The sequence below is a fragment of the Synchiropus splendidus genome, chromosome 2 (genome assembly GCF_027744825.2).
Source record: "Synchiropus splendidus isolate RoL2022-P1 chromosome 2, RoL_Sspl_1.0, whole genome shotgun sequence".
Taxonomy (NCBI): Eukaryota; Metazoa; Chordata; class Actinopteri; order Syngnathiformes; family Callionymidae; genus Synchiropus; species Synchiropus splendidus.
Genome location: NC_071335.1, coordinates 33,682,011 through 33,705,412, shown reverse-complemented (window position 1 = coordinate 33,705,412; position 23,402 = coordinate 33,682,011). Strand labels below are relative to the sequence as shown.

The 23,402-nt window shown below is 39.3% G+C and overlaps 1 protein-coding gene across 5 annotated transcripts in view; it reads right to left on the bottom strand.

Annotated features, from left to right (window-relative positions):
• LOC128754946 (myosin-10) overlaps nt 1-19,276 on the bottom strand; it is a 30,178-nt gene extending 10,902 nt beyond the window's left edge. For 2 of the 5 annotated variants that reach the window (XM_053857955.1, XM_053857956.1), the window contains exons 1-17: nt 19,123-19,276; nt 16,900-17,273; nt 12,369-12,525; nt 9,818-9,845; nt 9,037-9,139; nt 8,709-8,738; nt 8,200-8,217; nt 6,686-6,778; nt 6,475-6,538; nt 6,296-6,394; nt 5,775-5,918; nt 5,566-5,661; nt 3,659-3,777; nt 2,948-3,100; nt 2,701-2,874; nt 2,413-2,586; nt 1,388-1,502 (exon numbers count right to left, since the gene is read on the bottom strand). In XM_053857955.1, coding sequence (XP_053713930.1) covers nt 1,388-1,502; nt 2,413-2,586; nt 2,701-2,874; nt 2,948-3,100; nt 3,659-3,777; nt 5,566-5,661; nt 5,775-5,918; nt 6,296-6,394; nt 6,475-6,538; nt 6,686-6,778; nt 8,200-8,217; nt 8,709-8,738; nt 9,037-9,139; nt 9,818-9,845; nt 12,369-12,525; nt 16,900-17,244 — 1,912 coding nt within the window. In that variant the 5' untranslated portion in view covers nt 17,245-17,273; nt 19,123-19,276. Of the gene's footprint in view, nt 1-1,387; nt 1,503-2,412; nt 2,587-2,700; nt 2,875-2,947; nt 3,101-3,658; nt 3,778-5,565; nt 5,662-5,774; nt 5,919-6,295; nt 6,395-6,474; nt 6,539-6,685; nt 6,779-8,199; nt 8,218-8,550; nt 8,566-8,708; nt 8,739-9,036; nt 9,140-9,817; nt 9,846-12,368; nt 12,526-16,899; nt 17,274-19,122 lie in introns of all 5 variants that reach the window. The other 3 variants (XM_053857958.1, XM_053857960.1, XM_053857957.1) reach the window with 2 other exon arrangements.
• Nucleotides 19,277-23,402: the final 4,126 nt, after the last annotated feature.

The following is a 23,402-nucleotide window of genomic DNA, read 5'->3' as shown; positions in this document are numbered from 1 at the left end:
AGAAATGAATATTCATACTTATGTATGGTGACTTAAGATAAGGTTTATAAAGTATCATAAGAGGTGAACTTAAATATTGAAGTTATAGAGACGTGATGGGGGCAAAGTACGTCCGGGGAGCCGCATCATCTCATTCATCTATGCATGCATGACATGAACTTTTTAGTTATGTTGAAATGTTAAGTGCTCATTTTAACAGTATTTTTTGTCCCTCAAAATGATTAACATAAAGTGCCTTGATATAATTTACAGGGTTTCTAATACCTCAAAAGATATTTCAGTATGTATGACACATATTAAGAAGAAAATAAAAATAAAACTTTATACACATTGTCCATGACGACGCCCCCATAACAGTCGAAGTATATAATGCGGCCCCTTACTTAACTGAAAGACCCACCACCTAACGTAACCTCAAACTATTCACCTTAGATTTCTAATACTTTCAAAGTTAGTTGTCATTCATAATTACAAATATTCATAACTTCGTCTATCAAGCCTTACAAATGCATTATTATCTAATAACGCATCATTGGTGAGACCTTTATAAAAGTGTAACCAAACATTTTATATCAGGGACAATGATAAAATCATCTTGAAGAACACAGAAACTTAGTCTTGATATAAAGAAAGAAAGCACTATTGCCAACACTGAAGACACATTAAAGACTTTTGTTAGGAGGAGAAAAATAATGCAAAGATTCAACAAGCAAGGCAACACGAGTGAAACTGTGACGCAGAGTTGGTTGAGGTAACTACATCCTTTTTATAGCAAGACATGCATGTCACTATTCAATCATCAAACTTGGATTTCGCTGTATTAAAGCGGATCACATGGTACAACACAGTGAGATGCACTGCATAGAATGCAAAGATCATTGCCCAATAGCGTTGTCCACACTGAGGAGACACGTCAGATCATGGAAACATACGTCATTCTACGAGATAAGTTCCTACTGCTTTTGGCTGAGACATGGAGCCATGCAGCCTGGAAGCAGATGGGGTCATCGCTATGAGACAGCATGAGACAAACACCAGATCTGGGCAAAAATATATCTTCATCATTTCATTACTTTACACATTAAAAAGCCCCACATTCGCTGTGCAGCTTGACTAGTGTTTATTTTGGCCCAGGTCTGCTAGTGCACACTCTACTGGTTCACCTGCTGGCTCATCCAGACTAGTGACATTGTCATAGAATGAAGCCCTTTGAATGCTCTGAATCTCTACAACACAGAAAAAGACAGGAAGGGGGACGTCAAGTTAATAATGCCTGGCCACGTGGTACATGAGGATGTTAGTCTGTTAGAGCAAGAGGAGTAAGCCTGCGCTGTACACATCACGTACTGTACCAAAAGCTTTAGGGTCTTAGATAACAGGGGCGTACCGTCTTTCCAAAGCTCGGCCACAAATTTGTCAGTCGACTGATGCAACAGTGTGGCTACGTTGTCATTGAGCGGGTCCATGTTCTTCATTAGCCACTCATCGGCCTTGTAGTCCACCTGAAGACGAATAGAAAACAAATCTGATCATGTAGCATTAGATAAGTCATGAACAACACTGACGGAAAAAAAAACCAACTATGACTAGTATATGTTTGATGCTGAAGAAACTTCAGTCATACTGAAGCGAGAATGATCAAAGCTCAATAATCATTAGATTTGCATTCCCATAAGCAGCGCTTGGCCGTTGGAGCTGTGCTCCTGGCAGGAATACATTCCCCCCACAGCAGACATTCTTTGAGCTTAGGTCTGAGTTTTTGAAAGATTGTGGTGTGAAAGTTCACATAATGGTTAGCAGATGTGCTTCACTGTTACATAACACAACCGCGAAAGACATTTGGAGGATATTCAGGACAGTTTTGGTCACTTTGTTACAATGAAACACTGAAGTTAAAATATGCATCCACGCATCAGATATAGTTCTGTAAAATGTGATTATTCATATCTGTTTTTGTATCTGCCATTCCAGAAGAACACACACACATTTGAATCTCTATCTTGGTGGAGACGACCCATAATGCTTTCCCCAGCCTCTCACACTAAACATAACCATCCAAAACATATGGATTCTAGGCCAAACTTAAACCCAATTATAATGACCCACTTATTTTGAAGTTTTAATTCTAAAAACTGAGGCTTAAATTAGTGGGGACTGGCAAAAGGTGCCACAAATCAAAGTGGCTTTCCAACAAATGGTCCCCACAAGCAGAGCTAGAAGGGGTACACACATAAAATTTCATTACTGCCCAAAAGACATGAGGAGCAACAAGAATTCCACCATGATCAGCCGTGACTAAAATCCTCTGACCTGAAGGCCATTTATTGGACCAGTTCTACCGGAGCCACATAATGTGTGTGTGGGTGTTCAATTCCTCTTCTTCTTCAACAGAAAAACAAAAAAAAACTGCACCTTTCCAGCGTAGTGAATGATGCAGAAGTCGGCTTTGTCTTTAAGCTGTCGGGGCTTCTGGAACTTGGTGTGAGTTCCCTGTTCCTGGGTCAGTTTCTCAACAAAAGTCCTGTCTGTGGCTTTTGGGAACCAGCATTCCTCATCCAACAGCGCCAACACTCCAGGCGGGTTTGCCTGAAGGATTAACAACACACAACTGAGCCACATTTCTCAGACAAGAAAAGGAAAAACAAGACATGGAGAGCGATTACGAGGATCAAATTCTGACTAGTTAAAAGTGGCACTAACAGGCCTCTCGATGAGATCGATGCAAGGCTGCAGGTCGAGTCCAAAGTCGATGAAGCTCCACTCAATGCCCTCCCTCTGGTATTCCTCCTGCTCCAAGATGAACATGGTGTGGTTGAAGAGCTGCTGCAGCTTCTCGTTGGTGTAGTTGATGCAGAGCTGCTCAAAGGAGTTCAGCTGAGAACGGAAAAACATATTCTGAGTGAATACTGCTCCAAAACAACATGAGAGGGCAAAAAAAAAAACCCACCTGGAAAATTTCGAAGCCAGCGATGTCAAGTATACCGATGAAAGATGCCCCCTGACGTTTGGTCCGGTCCAGAGCTCGGTTGATGCGATGGACCAGCCAGCGGAAGAGACGTTCATAAGTCGCTTTAGCCAGAGCCTCGACGGCAAAGTCGGCCTGAAGACACGTCCACGCAGGAATAAGAAACACATCAGATGACAATAAAGGTCATCATCATTAAGTCACATTTGACTTCTTAGCTGTCGAAATGCTGCAACAAACATCACCAAGGTGACATGTAAGTCAATTTTGTTACTATCAAGTTCCTCTAAATGTTTCAACGTTTGTAGTCCCTGTCAGTCATTCAATGTAAACAGAGCAATTTGAGCAAAGCAACCATTTTGCACACTTTTATACTGAAACTTTGAAATGAATTTACATTTTTATTTTGACGCAAGGCTACTCAGGTACTTTCACCGGTAACATGGTTAAGCAATGATATAAATAAATACAGAAGCATAACATATCTAATCATTATGACATTTAATACATACACAATGTAAATATTATGTTGCACATTACTAAGAGGGAAGACTTTGCCAACAACTAGTCTTCTGGAATATTAACAAAGGTTTCCTCCTCAATTAGAATGTATTTATGGGAAACAAAGCACACAAATGCCTCTGGATCATTTCAGAAAAATGCTTGGTGTCAAGCTGAAAATCTATCAAGCACCTGCTCTTTAGTTTGGGCCTTCTGGACATAATCTCGGCCCACTTTGATCCTTGGTGACAGAATGGCTCTGGTGAACTCCATTACATTCATGCCCAGGAGGTGACACAGCTTCTGCGCAGCTGAAACAGACAATGTAGTAGCAAAATTCTTAAAAGTGAAAACTTGTGTATGAATGAAAAGAGCTGCATACACAATATTCTGTAAGATTTTTTAATAAAAGCCATCGCTGAACAAGAAAGGTTTAAAGCTTTTAAGGTCTATTATTAAAGGTCTTTCTGTAGGAGAGTTAGCAGCCGTTATCCACAGAAAAAAAACACATATAAAGAAGCTATGAAATTATGTAATGATTGGGGTTAGAACTGTAAAATGGGTCATGTTTTATCTGGCTGGAAATGGAAGAGTTGTAAATGCAGAACAGACTAGCTGAAGAACAAAAACAACCATTTTCCTGGCTCACGCTCATCACATTAGCAAATATGCCGAGCTGCAGCGTTGACTCATTTTCCCTCCACCTCTGCTCTACTCATACAGACCTGCAGTACCACATGTGGAGGAAATACAAAGTTAGGGCGAATTAACTTCAGGAATGAAGCCTTGTAATGACGAATGACGCAGATTTATTCTGAGTCGACACGGGCCAGAGAAAACGTCATGAATCACAAGCTTGAGGATAAGAAGCATTGTGCAAGGACATGCAGAAAATGGAGGACAAGAAGAAGAAAGTGGGTGGGATGACCTGTGACCTTTGGCCTTCAGGGTTATTTACCAGATGTGAGTAGTATATAGTGAGCAACGTGTTAGTGGTCAGTAATGACATGTACCACAAAGCCAAGTGACTTTTTCAAGTGTAGAACATGCACTTTCCTTCAGTTTCCAGAAGAGTATTTGCTTCCCCTTCAGTATTTTATGAATAATAGAGTGATGTAGGACATAAGCTTCACGCTTCCAAGAGGTTTTCTCATGTCGAAAAACTTGATTTAATATTCACCGCAGACAGTCTGTCACTTAAAATCAAACATTAATTCTGCGGCTTCCATGCTTTACATTTCAAAAGGTCTTGTAAATTGGCAAGAGATATTTGATCTCAATGATGATTTCAATCCCATAATAATGTAAACATTATCTTACCTTTTTTCATCTAAGGCGGACTCTCATCCACATTCAACTATTGAGAATGACTGCCATTGACCAGACTCACAATTGGTTACAGGAAGATACACTAGCAGGGTTGTATTTTCTTTGTGTCTAACTGAGACACACAGCATTTTATTAGTACTGTAGTTGAGACTGAGAATAATGAGGAGCGGGACAAAGGTCGCAGAAGCTTAAATCAATTAGTCACATTTGTTTCTTTTCTAAATAAATCACAAACTGATGCTTTGACTGGAACAAACTAGTAGTTTTTCCCTGTGTCCAGTTTGATCTCAGTCTATGTCTTGGCCCCCTTATTGGTCTTGGACTCGACTTAGTCTTGGGCCTAAAAAGATTTGGACTTGGACTTAGTCTCTGTATTCTACTGTCTCTATCTCCACTCCGTCTATGGTTAGGTGGTCTTGACTACACCACTACTAAACATTTGCTTTACTTTATAAACCAAGCTGGTGGAAGGGAAAAAAATGGTAGACAACGCATACCAATTTAATGACAAAGTTAACAAAGTTATTTGAAGGCATACATTGGCTCGTAGGCAAACTTACAGAGGAGAGAAAACATGTTCACCCCTTCTTCATTTCTTTTGCATGTTAGTCGCAGTTTAAGGTTTCAAATCATAAAATAAATTCAACCGGTCATCATTATATTTTCCCTGAATAATGAACCTTCATTTTAAAACTGAATTTGAGAATGAGAACAAACACATCACAAATATTATTGATATAAACCTGTTGGTACTGTTTTTGGAGAATTACCTGTATTGTCTGGCATGGATGCCTGATCTGTGTTTCTCTCCTTCTTAAAGACGATGTTGCCGAACTGCAACACTGACGACACAACTTTTAACATGGCTGCAAAGAGAATGGAAAAAGACCTGATGTCAGGTTCTTGCTACCGACTCATTCTGACAGATGATCCATCTAAAAGGCAACATCTGGGGTTGAGGTGCTGACGTCAGTCATACCCAGGATCTCCTCATGTGAGAAGCTCATAATGTGCATAGCTTCCATCGTCTCTTGGAAGTTGTCTTTGTCCTGCTGTCCAGGGATTGGGATGTTGCCGTTGGACAGGAAGCGATAATTGTTGAATCCTTCCAAAAGCAAATCAGCTGTGGAGAGAGACATTACAAATATAAATAAATAACAGCAGTGTCTGAGATAGTACAATGACAAATGCACTCAAACTATCTAATAAAAGTGAATTATTATCCGAAATGGGGTCAATTTTACCAAGTCCAATTGAGACTGATTCAAATTCAAATAAAAGAGCCTCATTTCAGACGTTTTCATCATGCTCATACACTGTTGTACTTGTGTATAATAAGATTCTCCTGTGTATATTTAATGCATTACTTATACGACATAGAAATTGGCTTCTACACTATTGTATACTTGGCAGATTGTTTTACTTTTGTTTGTCAGGTGTTATGCAAATCATCCGCACAGCTGTCATCCATGCACAGTTATTATTCAGCAGCAAACTTACATTTGAGGTGCTCGCCAGCTCCGGCAAGTAGCTGGTAGAAGATATGGAAGGTGCGCTCATCTTTGGCCTGACGAATAGCTCTGGATTTCTCAAGCAAGTCTAATTCTTGGATTAAGGAAATGAACATGGCCGTAACAAAGACATCATAAGACTTAAATGAAGTGTCATAATAAGGATACAGGTTTCAATGTTGGCTCCTACGATATATCCAGTGACATCAAAGTTGACACGGATGAACTTCCCCTGAGGAGAGATACACAGATCACGATCAGAATGAGCTTAGGAACAAACAGAACAGCAACAGATGGTGCCAGGGATACAAACTAGAGAGCTCCACGGGGAGGAAAATAACGGCAAAACAATGAAAATGAAGGGTTGATTTATACTTACAAAACGTGATGAGTTGTCATTTTTTACTGTCTTGGCATTCCCAAAAGACTCCAAAATGGGGTTGGCTTGTAAAAGCTGCCGTTCCAGTTCACCCTGAAAACACACCAGAGGTGTCAGGGCACTTACTTAACAACACAAGATGACTGCTGAAATGAAATGACAATAAAGAATACAACAATCAAATGAAGTTTAAAAACACAACACGAAATAACGACGCCATGCAGGCAGACAAACACACATTTTTTTCATCAAAAAAGAAATGTCGACTCTTCAAACCTTGGCACTCATGCAGCCACAAATCAACATGGCAAATCTAAGAATAGTAAGAGGCATACAGTTCTTTACTTAGCGCTTAAGAAACAGAGCTAGCAGCTGAGAAGAGGAATGAATGAAGACAAAAGGTATGCATCATAATATATATGACCATTGCTTTACAGAATTGTGTTGTATCTATGGTTTTTAGCTTCCATTCCAATAGATACCACATTCTTTGGCAGTGCGGAGGATGATTGGTTACAAGAAAGGAAAGAGGGTTTCTTATTAAAGAAACTCCATAGTCATCATCTCCATATCAGAGAATGCCAATGTGGACGCTACATGACTTGTTAGTTATGTAGTCAAGGTAGCTGGACTACCTCGTCCCCAGAAACCGCGACCTTATCTGGGGCACTACAGAGGCAGTACTAGTGTAGTCCAGCCTGTGCCTCCTCCTGGATGAAGGACAGAAGCAGTAGTTCTATTTTGAGCCTCTCCCGGATGGCCAAGCTCTTCACCCCATCACACAGGAGCCACCCTGCTAGGAAAACCCAATGTATCTGCAATCGTGTTTTTTCAGTCATCTCAACCCAAAGCTGTAACCATAGGTGATGATCAAATGGCCTAATATGAAAATATTTTAAGATGCAGTGAAACCAGGATTTTCACAGTGCGAATGATTCAACCGGAAACATGTCCGCCAAATTTATAATCCTCATTTTACATTAGCCGAAGATGCACGCAACTTCAACTAAATAAATGGAAGGAAAATTCTGCTGTCATATTGTTGGTAAGCTCAGAACTTAGCTTAGAACTTGACATGTTTCTCCCCCCCTGCTAAATCCAAGTGACTTTAAAATGTGTGGCAAGTTCAAGAGCTTAGATGCTGGTTGCCGCTACATTTTCTTAAAAAAACGAATTCATTGCGTGCAGAAAAATAGGTCATCCTTGTGTTAAAAAAATCTTTAAAATTTAGATTTTCTTACAGCACCAACAAAGTAGTAGCATTACACTCTGACCTCCTTAAAACAAAACTTTATTTTGCTCAACATCATAAAGCCAAGCGGTGAGAACAGATACATTTCAGATCATGCTGTACAGTTTTTGAAGCAGAACTAGAGCAGATGAAACAACAGGAAGACTCTAGAAGCCAGAATTTGGCATTATGAAAGAGTTACTTTGTGAGTTAAGTGAGTAAGGCACCTCTTTTATGCTGTAAGTGAGGTGGGATAGGAAAAAAAAAACCTTCAACTACTCACATAAAATATGGCTCCACTCTGTAGGATACGGGCGAAATTCAATTATTGAATTATTGTGAGGAAAAGAATACTAATAAAAGCTGGCTCAACCAGTTAGGAATTCTAGATGAGCCGACAAAAACAATAACATGTCCTGGACTACCCAATCTGTATGCCGTTTTACTTATAAAAGAATACATACAGTGTCTGTGCAACACAACTAGATAAGCATCAGATCTTTATACAAAAAAATAGAAAACAAAATAAGACACGAACAACATTTATAATATGAAACATTACAACCAACTAAAAATGATGCACATAAACAGAAGAATGTAAAAACGCTCATGCCATGTTACAGAAATTACTTACAACGGAATTTTGAGCCTGACAGAGAGGTAAGACAACAAAAGATTCAACGTTACCCATTTAATTTCAAGGAAAACAAGTGAATTTCATAGCTATTCAGTGTTGTCTTAAAAGAGTAGCATGCACATAAACAACGTGGATAAAAAATCATAAAGACTTGCCTGCAGCTTCATTGGTTTAGGAGATTCAGGCTGTTTGTTACAATAAACAAATGCAAAAATGTTAGAGCTTTTCCAAAGTTACACTTGAAATAATAGCATCCTTTAATGCCTTTGACGAGAAATGAAAAACTAATGCAAGTGTGTAACTTGTGTCCCACCAAGGCCGAAAACAGTCAAACATTTCTGTCTTTATTGAAGTGAAATATGGCTTATCTCTGTTTGTACAGTGGTCACATATGATGTAATGAAATCTTGCATTCCAAAAAATAACTTGAAACTATTGCTGTTAGATCATATGGTGCAACAGAAAAGTCAAGGTAATACTTACAGGGATGTTGTGGTCTTTTCGTCCTTTGTGGGAGGAGGCCACATGTGCCAGGTACTGAATGACCTTTTTAGTGTTTTCTGTCTTTCCAGCCCCAGATTCACCTCTGCAGACAGAAAGGGGAAATGTTTAATCTTCAATTAAAATGTAAAATTCTGGTTGCTTTACAGATTGAAAGTTTATACACAATTGAGCTGCCTATTTTTGGATCGGTATATTATTTTTGTCGTTAGTAAATCAAAATCAATCTCTTACCCCAGTACAAAGGAGCAACTAAAGGATGGATACATTTTTAACTGCAGCATCAAGTCCTCTCTCATGATAGAGTCTGATCTAAGAAACGACATGTGTCAACATGCGTTTCCTAATTTCTCCTATCTATAGGACTCTATTGAGTGAATCTGTTGTGCAATACAGGGTGATGCATACCGGACAAAAATAAATCTACTGCGTCAAATAGCTTGCAGGATTCATGTTTTCATTCCCAGTGAGGCTCTCCCTTCATCCTCATTCCTGTCAACAGGAGTCGCTTGTGACTTGAAATGTGGCCAAGTAGCCGTCAAGCAGACGTTTCCCTATCAGTCCTTCATGTCGCGCCTTCATTTCAAGCAGTGAAGCTCTGCTGATTGCCCGCACAGGTTTAATAAAGATGGAATTACAACTGGATAACAGCTAACTGAAGCCACTCCATCTTATTATAGTTTCAAATAATGTCTAATCTATGAACAAATATGTTTTACACCACAAAGAGGATAAAGGAAACAAATGGAAACAGTATGCTTACGTGCAAAGAATAGACTGGTCTTCTCGGTCTGTGAACAAAAAAGGGAGGAAAAATAGTCAAGCACAGCAGTCAGCTTTATTTCTAACAGAGATCTTTTTTTTCCTTTTGAAAGCATTAAGAGATACAGAAAAACAGTACTGGACCAAATATATTATGAAAGCTGACTGTGTGGGTGTTTGAATGTTGATCTCACAGTTGCAATAACAGCTCGGAACTGTAACAATAATAACAATGTTCTCTCTCTGCACGAAGATACTCATGTGAATTCTGAAAATGTTCTTTCTTATGAACATTCCAGTGACATGTATCTTTCAAACCAACAAAAATTAGCATGTAAATAAGAAGGTGAGGAAGGTTGAGATGGTGTGTGAGGCTTAGAAGCACTGGCCTTGGAGGCAGGTTCACTCAGGGCTCACCCAATATGGAGTTGCCTTTATAGCTGTTTGTTTTCAGACTTCAGACTTCATGTTAGAGAAGCATATCCATGAGAGGAAACTATCTTCATCCACTGCCAACCAGTGAATAGCTTTACAATGATTTGATCGACCATACCTCAATACATTTTGGATGGGGAAATATTCCAAATCTCCGTTCTCCTTGAAATACCCAGGAAAACTACACTAGGTTTGTGGCCAGAGAGAGGACCTGATTCTTAAATCTGATATCATGGTTATGGAATGCAACATTGATACAAGGGTTGTATTGTATAAGCAATGAAGAGGAATATGGCAGCAACAGTGACTAGGAAAATGTAATTCTGTTCTCATTACTGCAAGCACAAGAACTGGGGTTCCCACCCAATGAGTGACTTGGCTTGACTCCCAAAGAGAAGATATGTTTCTTTCTGCACTATACTAAACTACATAGACAACTAAAACCTAATTTATTCCTGCGCTGGGTCTGATGATGTTGGATCATTTTTTTTTACAAATAAGAAAAAAGATTATCATATATGTTTTCTGATAGAATGATGCATGTTTTACTTTACTTTTACTTTAAAAAAGGGAATAAAAGTTAAAGAAATGCATTAGCTTCATTTTAAACATCAAGGATCTGCAAATGTTTATTCTCCATATTCTTGTCTATGATGAATTAATTCAACATAAAGCATGTAAATAAAATGACTTCTCCTCACTGGAAATAGGAATTACTTTATTCTCCTTTCAGCTCGGGTGAATGAGACGGTTGAGGTAAAAGTTTCCCTGACTGAAGTGCTGACTGTGTTCCACTGGGAGAAATAAAGGAATGCAATCAGAGAGCAAACACAGCTGGGCGGATCATCAGGGAAAGTCTGAACCTCCAGCCCAAAAGGAACATTAGCAACCTACATTATAGGTGTGATGGAGGTTGTTTAACACATAAACCTATCAATGTTTAAGCTAACTCCACCTCTCAGCATTGAATGTCATATTGTCTTTTCAGATTATGTTCGGGTACCAGCAGATAAATCTACAATGGAGTAACATTGTAAACTACAACTAAAACACCTTTATTACCAAGTAAAACTAAAACAAGTGTACAGTTGGGTATTTGCTAATATTAATCTGGTTACTGACGGGCAGAGAGCCACAGCTTAACAGCAGCTGGCCACCACTAATCTCCAACCTACAAACCTCCTTTTTAACCAAAACATTTAACTCTTGACAGCAGGGGCAGGCGGTACAGGAATAATATGTCAGGAAGGGTTTGGGTCCAAATGTGTGCTCAGTAGCCAACAAGTCTGAAACCATTTATACAGACCCCCATCTTCAAATTGTGATCTGAGTTAAATACAGGTGAGTAAAATAAAGTAATGCATATGACAGAACACAGGATTATTTTACGATGAAGGGAGCACAGGTCAGTGCTTCATCTCACCCCAAGGCATCAAGTCAACTCATGCACAAATAGCATATGTGAATGAAAAGGAAATCCACTGAACACCAGTCAGTATTGCTAATGAATCACCTATTGCATTATCGTGGCATATTTCACAGCAACGGAATACTACTACCACTCATCAATGCCGTCGAGAGTAATTACTACTCCTCGAACTGTACAACAAAACTTCTGTCTGACAGACAGTGAAGCCAATAGAAAGTGACAGGAGTGTCCAGTTTGACACCACCCCCACTAGTTGGCCCTCTCATTCACACAGGAGCCGTATTGTCCAGCACAATAGGGTCAGCCTCTCTGTTCTTTCTGCTCTGATCCCAGTCACTCACTGCTCAGCAGGCCAGGCAGCAGACCAGCTTGTAAATTAGTCAACATCCAAGACATTGAAGCTATTATTAACCATTTCATCTTCAACTGAAATATGTTGGTCACATGAAAACTGGGGACGCAATTACATGCACAACTTAAGTTCTTGTTATTCAAAGTGTCGATAGATCTGAACGAAAGGAAGCATCTCAGCTTGACTTAACATATTTTCATTAACTAGATTAGGATGAAAAATGTCCAAAAAATGTGCAACCGAGCCAAAATACAATTATATCATTAAATTCCAGGTGGAAACTCTAAGACTTCTGAACACTCAGTACGTTTTGAAAATCAGGAAAGACTGACTCACCTTGCAACATGCATCTGTAGGCAGACTCTGAGATTGCGTAGATGTGTGGAGGCATTTCATGCCTCTTTTTCCCCCTGTACATCTCAATGATGTTCTCTGAGTAAATGGGCAGGTTCTTGTAGGGGTTTATGACTACACAGAAGAGGCCAGAATATGTCTGTAAAATGAAAACAAGAACAGTTGTAAAAAGATTATAAATTGCAACAACTCAAATGAGGAACAACTGGCTGACAACGCCATAGAGACAAGTCACAATAACTGAACCTATCAAACTCCTTAAGTGTTCCTGTTCCATATAACTTGATTTTCACAATAATTCTTAAAAGAGACACAGGATCTCCATTCGAATAGATTGCATTATTTCTAAAATAGTCCATTTAATTAATTTCAATGGCGCTCAATACAGTTTTGGCTGAGTGTGAAAAATGCTTACCAATAGAGCAGTTAAAGATGAAAGGGGCTGATAGAATTTTACAAATACAATTTATTAAAATAAGTTGTGATCATCATATTGCTTTTTCTTTATTAAACTCAGATTACGTTTTAACGGAATTTGACAGTGATTAAACGAAGAAAATTATGTGGAAGAGGGAGCTATATTTCATTCCAATTTTTGGAGATATAGCATTTGCTACACCGTCCTGGTATAAATGTATGTACAGTATATACTTTTTTTTAATGTGTCAATCTCAGAGTTCAATCATAAAATGTGCAATGAAAAAGCTAAGCAGATCAATAAAATAGTATGATGTCTTACTTATTTAAATCGTAATCTTGCAAAGCGTTTGAACACTGGACGTCCAGAGGAACAAAACCGCAACAATTATCTACTTATTCACAGCGGCCACCGTCAAAGCCCAACGTTTAAATAGCGGCAGTTCCTACTCCCTTCTTAACATTTAAATCCCGAAGAGCGAATCAGCAAGTTGGCGCGGCCAGACGGCAGACACAGAGACCAGGACAGAGTTAATCCCAAACATGTCTGCTGCCGCAGCAGCAGCACTCCATTAACTCAAGAGCGCCGTGGACAAACATTACACGCTGCAGGATTAAGGTCATTTGAATCATATATCAATGAGAGATCAAAAGTCTTGAGTCACCAGCCAAGACAAATGGGGAGAAATTCAGAGTTCCTCCCAATCCCTCTGCAGCTAAGAACGTCAGTGTGAAACTTCCAGACTTTTCCTCAGTACTCTTACTCAATACTGCATATAGGCTGCTTCTTCGTTTTGACAAGGTGACCCGACTATACACAGATTACTTACAATTTTGTAAGAGATATGAGATATTTTATTGGGCTAGCTTTGTGTATTGACCTCCAATCTAAGTGACAACCCGATGGAATTTCTGTGTCATTGCCATGTCATGCCACTGTGGTCAAACAGTGTTTTGTATTTTAAAATGACTCGCCTTTTAGTTGTATCTGGTTAAATGGCATTAATGTCAATTCAAATCTGCGAGACACAGGCAGGTCTGTCGCCATTATATTCGATTTTAGACCTCCTACGGTGGCCTGGACGCCAGACGGGCAGAGCACTTCTCCCAACCCAGCATGGGCCATAGACATGATGAAAAGCAATGACTCATCTTGATATCCTCACTGGACCCCAGGGGGTATTTGTGGGATTACTGGGTCTCTACGGGTTAACTACAAAATAGGATACATACAAACCAGACATTGCTGCTTCTTCCCATAATAATATACCCCTACCAAATGAGTGAAATGTGATCATTGAATAAAGATTACAGAATTATAATTACAGTCACACTCAACATAAAGGAATATGTTGGTTCAGACTACCTGCCAACTACCGTGGCCAAGGGGAGACAACCATCTGAGTCCATGGTGTTAAGTTTAAAACTGGCCTTTAGCATTTCTATCAGCAAACAACTACTTTCTCAAAGTAAAAGGTCTCACTCACTTCGCTATTTCACATAGCGACGTTTTATTGTCTAGAAGACATTTTCTAGCGCTCAGTGAACAAGCAGAACGTTTTGAAACTTAAAATTGATCCATACATTTTCATCCTAAGCACAAATGACTAAGTAAAGTTGCATCGTGAGTGGTGAGATGTCGCCTCTTCTTGTCCCTATGACAGTCAAGCACCAGCAACTGCCCTGCAACAGTATTTGGACAAAAGAATCTCAGATAAGAGGGTATGCAGGGCTATACTGTCGTGTCTGGCATTTTAGTTTGTAACAAAGACATCCGAGCTCCAGTGACAGCGGCCAGCTTAACAAACAGAAACAGCCGGTCGATAACAGCCAACTACAATCCTCACAAAGCTCTCAGTCTGGAGCTGCCATCACTCTTCAGGATGTACGCATTGTAATGGTACAAAGGGGATGTACTGACAGCATTCAATAATGTACCACAATCATTACCTTTCCATAACAAAAGCTTTTTTTCAGCTGTGGCCATTGGAGAAGGAAAATGAAAACAGTTAAAGGGAAACTACCATCTTCAATAAATGATGACCCAAAGGTCTAACACCATGCATTGCTTCTCATCTAGACAGTGGATGCTTCTAATCCCAGGCGTGTAAAAGTTACGTCCAACAAATTCAGCACAAATAAACCATCGGAGTAAATACCTCTCCCCTTTTTGAGGTCAATAAAACATGGTGAAATCCATATCTCAAATAAGATTTCAGCCAGATTTTGCCCTTGACCCATATATACAGATCTAAGTGGAGTGTTTTGCACGTGCTCTTTCAGGAAGTAAAGCAAAAGTAGCCATTGAAAGCACAGTCAGTCTTATGAGCAGTGTATTTCTTATCAGTTAGCACTGTTAGAACAGCTTCACAAAGTGTGACTCAGCAGCTTTAGAAAAAATAAGAGTCCACTGTTACCGCCACGAAGATCTGCTTCGGAATTCCGTCTTTTGGGCTGCGGTTTGAAAAAAAAAGTGCTGTGTCTTGAATAGATTAAATTAGGTGGCCAACCATAACTCATGAGGGAAACAAACGGTCAGTTGGGCTAAATGATGACATCATAAGATCTGTGGAAATTAATCTAAATAGACATGAGAGACAGAGAGTTCATTGTCTACATAAATAACCAACATCTTTTACAATCAAAAATAAACTTCAGCAGATGGCACTGGATAACAACACCCTGGTGAGTCATTACATTCCACATTACTCATTGTTCTTCATACAAAGTAAAATTCCGCAAATGTTTTAATAAACGTAGAAATTAGAAGGAGATTTTTTTCTTCTTCAAATTTTCAACTCCAATAGGCACCAGCATCACCAGTCAGAAGTCAGAGGTGGACCAAATAAAAATGTTAAGATTATTCCAAATATATCAAAACGGACTGATGAGAAAAATGCTGGGAGGGACATTTGAGTCTTTTGCCATCTGAGGGGAAAAAATTGTAAATTATCTCTTATTTTATCTTCAAATTAGTTAACATTAGTTCATGATGTCCATATTTTAATATCACGTACATTACAAAGCAATACATTCCTTGGCTCATGATCAAAAGACAATCAAGTGGCTCACTAGCTTTATGTCTGTGTGCTATTTCAGGAATGCCTGGAACTTGCCAGCTAATATAAAAGCTGATGGCAGGTCATTGAAGTGAGGTCTGTATCAAAAAAGAAGAGATGAGGTGCTTAAAATAGAACTGATAGGAATCAGTTGTTAAACTTGAACAACATGTTTATTTTATACACATACACATACACACACACATACATATGTATGTGTGTGTGTATGTGTGTGTGTGTGTATATATATATACAGATATGTGACTTAAATTAAAATGGTAAGAAAATCAGGATAAAATTCCCCCTCCACGTCTGTGTGTAAACAAACATTGTCTAGGTCGCGTCATGTACACATGCATCCAACATTTGTATTATTAGTTCATTTTGTTCATACAGCATCAGCTCAAGTCAGAACAAATTTTATAATAATTACCATTTCTCACTATTAAAACATCTTTTCAAGGTGGTTCAAGGTGAAAGACAGCTGTCTGTTTAGCGTAATTTATATATAAACAGAGTGTGACTGAGTCATATTATACAAACTTTCTAAATGCTGAATTAATTTCACTTATTTACCGAAAAATGGCTACAACCAAAAATTCTTAAGATCAGCTGAATTGTTTACGTTGTTTTTCCCTGGCTGCTTTGTTCTTTGATCCGCTCATTTGGGCATCTTGAAATACACGCCAGCCATTTAGATTCACTTTTGCTTTAAAAGTCAGTTTTATCTTTCAGCCTGAGAGGGTTGCGTTGAATAGTTGAGGGCTGATGCACAGCATGCTTGTAAGTGCAGTGGGCGGGTATATATTTATCCTGCCGCAACTTTGCTGCCTATCCACACAGTATTATGCCAGTGGTTTGCAGCCTCTGACTTGTGCTGTTTTGACTAATCTTTAGAAGATTGGTTTCAATGCGCTAACACAACATCATCAACATCAAAGACTACCAAAATACAAACCTTAATTTGAGATTCACATACACACACACACGTACACATATTGCAATCAGAGTGCTTGTATAAAAATAAAAGCACTTACATAGATAAGGCCAGAGTAGTAGCGATCTTTCAGGTTGTGGAGTACGGAGGCTTCATTCAGGCAGGTGAGCTCTGCCATATCCTCCACTTTGCTAAACTTAGGGGGATTCATCTTCTGAATATCATCCTTGTTAACTACAGACTTCTTCCCATTTTCTGCCAGCTCCACCACTACCTCATCCCCCCGCTCTTCACGGACACTGGCTGCCTCAAAGCCATGGCGTTCAGATGGGACCCATACTAGCCTCTTGGCTGTCCAGTCGGCCTGTGCTGCAGGATTGTAGACCACAGCCCGGTCCACAAAGAGGTACCGCTCTGGGTCCTCTGTCCCACTCCTTAATGACATCACTGTGTACCAAACTAAGACAAGGCTACCTGTAACAAAGACAGAACAGAGAGTACAAAGTTAGAAATCGACATTAAAGGCAAGCAGAGAGTGAAGGCTTGCTGGGACAAAAGGCTTTACTGAGGCTTTGAATGCACAACACACCAAAACAGGAAGTTGCACATTGAAAATTCACAGGATAGGGTTCAGGTTCATATTTACCTCTTTTTTTCCAGATGTCTTTCTGCTCGTAAATATTCCTATTACCACTACTACTACTACTACTAATAATAATAATAATAATAATAATTACAGTTGCTTTATACGTCGTAATGCAAATACAATTAGATTACTGTGAAAGTTATACATCAAGTAAAAACTTGGCATTAATACAGTATAAAGATTTCTCTAACAGTATGACAGAATGTAAAATAACTTTCTCCTATTCATGTGAGCAGTTAGAATTGCAGGAAAGTTGCAGGGAAGTGTCCTCTCTGCATTTCCCATCAGAGGTTGCCACAGTAAGTCAGTCTTTTCCACCATTATCATTTTTCACATCCTAACCACTCACAGTTATCTTCTTCATATCCTCATTTACTGCATTCGTGAACATCATCATCTTCCTCTTCCCCTTCTCATCTACAACATTCTGCATTCAGGCATATGCCATGTCTCTCCAGCTTCCTCTCTCCTCCCTACTCTTGTTGCAAATCACTGTATCATTAGCAAACATCATGGTCCATGTACACACACACACACATGCTGAACGTCATCTGTCAGTCTGTCCATCATAGTAATCAAAATGAATACCAACAGCTGCTCGGTGACTTTAACAGTTGCTAAGAAAGAAAACAGGGAGCATCCATACAGAACATTTTCTATATAGTGCACATGGTGGGCAATGCTGAGAGAAGTTCCTGGAACTGAAAGGTGTCGGCAAGACACACCACAGAGAACAAGAATATACGTTTCAGGGGAGGCTTGTGTGATTCAATGCATTAATTCTCAACAGTTCTAACAACAGTTACTCCACTCAAACTGGACTAAAATCAAACTATTAAAACTTGCCAAATCTTGTGAAACAGAACAGCACATTGGGAGGCAACACCCCTACAACTTGAGACGCAATGCCTTCAAGAAGCACAAATAATTGTTAGTCAGAAACACTCAGGAACCATCTGTTGTTGAATACTTCATCCTACAAGTCTCATGCTTAAATCAGGCGCCTGAACCGAATGTGGGTCAGGTCACGGGATGGGGGATCAGTGTGGTGGCTTCAGCCGCTGGGTGCCATATCACCGCATCCTTCCGTCACTAAAGATTGACTTTTGTCTGACAAAGCTACACGGGGGGGGGGACACCACCCCATCATACCCCTCCGCATCAACAGGCATGGTAACGTCCGACCATTTTCAGGTACCGCAGCTAGGACCAGGCCAACAGCTGCATGCTAGCCCGCTAACGTTAGCTTAAAGTTGGCGTGTCGTGCTCCATGTCCCATACGCGCTCAGTTAAAAAAAAAGCCAGTACCGGCCTGACTTGAGCCGGTAAAGGCGAGAAAATCAGACGGGCTCTCAACAGATATTGTTGCTGAGCGTATTCAGAGTTTCGACAATGAACGGAGCATCATGGGTGTGGAGAGTTCAAAAGACGTCTGGGTGGGGAGAGACGTTGGAGGACAATGACCACTACTAACGAATCGCCACTTCAAAGCCAAAGCGCACGAAAAGACTAATATAGATCGTTGCACCGTTTCATTTCATGCATAAATAACGCCTCGGCAGCGCCAGCTAACATTAGCTCCTCCATCATTGAAAAGTCATGGCACAATAATCCGTTAGCTGCCATTTACAGCTGCTGATCAATATGCGACTCTCCCGGGTCAATAACCGAACTTACCAGCAGCAAAAGGCAGAGAAATCCAAACTTGGAGCTATCAGTATCCGACCAAAGACCGCAGTTATGCTCGGAAGCGAGCAAAAATAGTCTCCTAGTTGCCCGCTCTCTCATCAGTGGTACTCCTCCACCATCCAGCAGCCTCGCAACCGAACCGATGCACCAACGCGGCTTGGGCAACGCCCATCTTATAATTCCGCAATGTGATAGGCCAGTAGAGTATAATGCTGCACTGTGATAGGTCAAGGACAGACTCCATCGAGAAACTTTGTTAGACAGATATAACAGGACCGCTTAATCAAGCTACTATTTAAACCGTCGCTGCGACAATACGGTCAATATATATTGTTAGGAATGATGGCGTTTATTTAATGACATGAAAATGATAATTTTAATAGTTTTTTTTACACTCATCAATGTATTCTTTGAAAAAAAATATTGAAATGTAATGGTTACAACGTTGATGATGAATGTGTAAAAATGTGTTTATATTTATTAGATTACCATTTAGACAATTGTCACAAGAAGCGCATTTTCAGAACAGTACTTATCAACAGGATTCTGAATTTTCTTCTTTTGTCATTGTGCATTTTGCCCAACTATTGATTTCTAACAAGAATTTGATTTGTGTTTTCCTGTTAGGCACGTTCAACACGTTTCATAGAATTAAAAAAAACCCAACATCTACTCAATTGCCCGCTCAAATCTAATTTCAATGAATAAAACAACTGGTCAGCGCAAGTACAGTTTTATTTAAGTTTTAGAGTCAATTCAATATTTAGAGTCAATGCCTCTTCCGAATATTTATCTTGTTTTTTATGAAGCTTTCAATATATAATCTCAAGATATTATTGCAATTGAATCCACTGAATCCCTCATCGCACGTCTTCCTGTGCGCTCATCTAAAAGGGATTTTCACAAGGGGGCGCTGTTGGACAAACTATAAACAGGCTCCGACGTGGATGGCCAGAAGTTCATTGGATGCTTCTGTCGTCGCCACATCTCATTTACGGCCATGGTCAACCTGACTTTATCGCTCACACTTTGAAGCGCAACATGGAACGAATGGGGTCCATCGACTGTTGCTATCCAACACTCCCAAGGCCGAACGAGACACTATGACTCATCAACTTTTATTTCCATCCCTTACCTTTAAATAGTTCCCTGTTATATCTAAATGGTCATTAAAATTGCAACCAGTTTTATATTATAAATACTTTTTTTTCTTTTCATAACTGTATCCTACTATATATATATATATATATATATATATATATATATATATATATATATATATATATATATACCGTAATGAGATCTTGGCATAACCAAGAGTTTTCCACATCATCTTACGCTGTCCTTCTTCTCATTTAAATAATTTCTCTTAATTATCTTAATTATCTTCATATTCTTGGGTTTAATTTGGTGATACACCTGTCGTGTTACATTTTTTTTTATTGTATTCACATGCTACATTTTAGTACTTGGTGCCAAGGAGCCACACATATTATAAATGAATGACAGCGACATCTTCAGGTGGAAAAATTTGACCTCTGAACCGCATTTCGACACGCCTGCACAATACTTACATGTGGTTTTGCGAATATACACAAGCAGTTTCAACAGATGTGCCGCATTTGTACTTACAGAAGTGTAGAAACCTGTCAAAATGAAATATGCTGTGACAACTTGAAATGAAAATTGTTGGCGTCTGTCAACACCTCTATGCCATAATAGACCTGTCATTGGCAATGACCTCCAATTCTCCTTGGCTTCTTTCAAGACAGTAGTTGTTAAAAAATGTTTCTCTGTGTAGATTAGGCCTGTGCAATGTGGATCGAATGTTGATAAATGTTTGTCCAACATTGCCTTTTATCGTTCACTCGATGCCTCGGAAGTAAGCATTCATCCTTGTCACAGGCTTCCTACAGTCTTTCTACGAAGGTGTGAGGATGAAATAAGGGTGAGTGACTGTGCAACTTGCATTTTCTGTGTTCCTCCTCTTTAGTTTTTGTTGTAAAAAATACTTAGTAATTTATGACCTCAGACTTTTTCAGTGTCTTCCTTCTCCAAATGAAAATTATATGTAGAAGAGAATACACAAACAAATGTTAATAATTTCAATAAAGTCCATTACTACCATTACTGATGGCAAATTCACAGAGGTCCTCGCCTGTGGAGCTGACCTTCCTGACTTATGCACCTGTTTCAAGTCCTCCTCTCCGTGATGCTCTTCATGGACTTCAGCTCATATATATATATATATATATATATATATATATATATATATATATATATATATATATATATATATATATATATATATGAACAGACGCATATTGACCTGTTCAATAGGGGTCAACATAATTTTAAAAGACTGTCAAACCAGTACAATAGCTCCTCCTAAGACACTCAATAATCGCTGTTACTGCTCCACAAATCACATACACACCTGACATTCAATACAGCTGCTCACCTGTATTGATCTGAGTGTATGCAGAGTAATTGTAAGCCGAATGATGTACAATTTCATGACATCCATCATTCTGATTTTCGATTACAGCACAGTGTAATTGTTTCTTCACTATTTACAAGAAAAATAGATGCAGATGTTGCAGACCCACCACTTAACAGACTACTCCAGAGTAATGTTGGGATTGCAGAGTGAATACAGCATTACTGCAGTGTCTGGATTAGAAACAACCTTGGGTCCCAGTCCCAGAGAGATGATGTGCGACAGATGGATGCAGCATCTTCAGTCATGAGGATGTCCATACTTGGGGCGTCCCCCCGCTATTGGACATGTGCAACTGAGGGGAGACAGACCCAGTGCTCACCTTAGAGATTTTCAGATCCCTGTTGTCATGGGAATGCCTCAGTCCAGAGAGAAAAAAAATAAGACAATGAATGGATGGATGTACAAACAGAGTGATTTAAATGCCTTCAATAATGATATCCACAATGAAATTCTGTAGAAAAGAAAGCTCAGTCCACAGATAGGAAGCAGAAATTCTGTGTTATCATGATAATTTAGACAGTTTGTCCTTCCTTCCTGTGGTGAGCCTCCTGTGGATTTCTACAAACACAGTTATGTTGACAGGTTGTTCGTCATCTCTCAGCGTTGGCTGATGACTAACAGTGTTTCTCTGAAGTCAGCAGGTTCAATAGAGTTTGTTCCTGTGGACCGAGGTATTTTTCGACAATAGCTAATAACTTTGAAGAGGAAACAGGTGTGAGGACTCATTCATTCTTCATCACCAAGGAACAATATTGCTGTACAACAGAAAAACCAGATGGGACCGACTGATGTTCATTGTTAATTGGAAATGATTTATTCATTTATCTATATAATTTATTGTCTATTTGCTTGCATACTTTGTGTAAATGTGCTATGTGGGTGGGAAAGCTTTGTGTTTTGTGTTTGCTGTTACTCTGTGTGCATCTTTGTTGTTAAATGTGTGTCTTTGATGTTTATAGTGTCTTTGCTTGTTGCTGCTGTGACATGTTGAATTTTCCCACTGTGGGACAAATAAAGGACTTCAGATCTAATGTAAACCTCTGCTTATTAGTCTGTGTATGGTTTTGGTTTGGGGGAGTAAACCAGAGTGGAAAGCAAGGTCACTCAATCTGGAACTGAAACTGTGCGACCCAAAGTGCTGCCGGAAATGTAATATTTAACTTGATATTGGCGCTTATTCAGGCAAACACACACAACCTTTGGTTGTTTTTCCCCCCCAACATGACTGAGTTATCAGTGAATGCTGATGTTAATGGCTGATAATTGCAGTCTTGTGTGGATGGGTATTTATGAGGCAGAGTTTGGGGTCATTACACTTCACCCTGACAAAATTCAAGTAAATCGTTTCTGCTCTTTGACTCTGCTCTGTGAATAGTTGAAGCCTTAAGTGAATTAGTGTACTTACACTGCAAAACAATAATCAAAGCAAGTGCTAGCCAGTAAATGAAAGATGTCACTAGCACTGTATAAAGACAAATACATGATGAAATTAACCTTTTATTAACAAGATATTGATAACAGCATAGAAAAATGCAACGGTCAAACCTGCCTTCAAATTTGCTCCCAATTCCAATGACTCATTTGAACCTATTTATACAGAGACGTGTTATATCTATTGTATTCTAAATATAACTCTCACATTTAAAACAGTGTGCCCTTACATGTTACTTAAATACAGATGACTGCAGCACTTTCTTTTCCCCAACATCTTTGTGCGTTACAACCTTCAGATAAAAAAGCAAGACAGGTGCATTAGAGCCGTTTC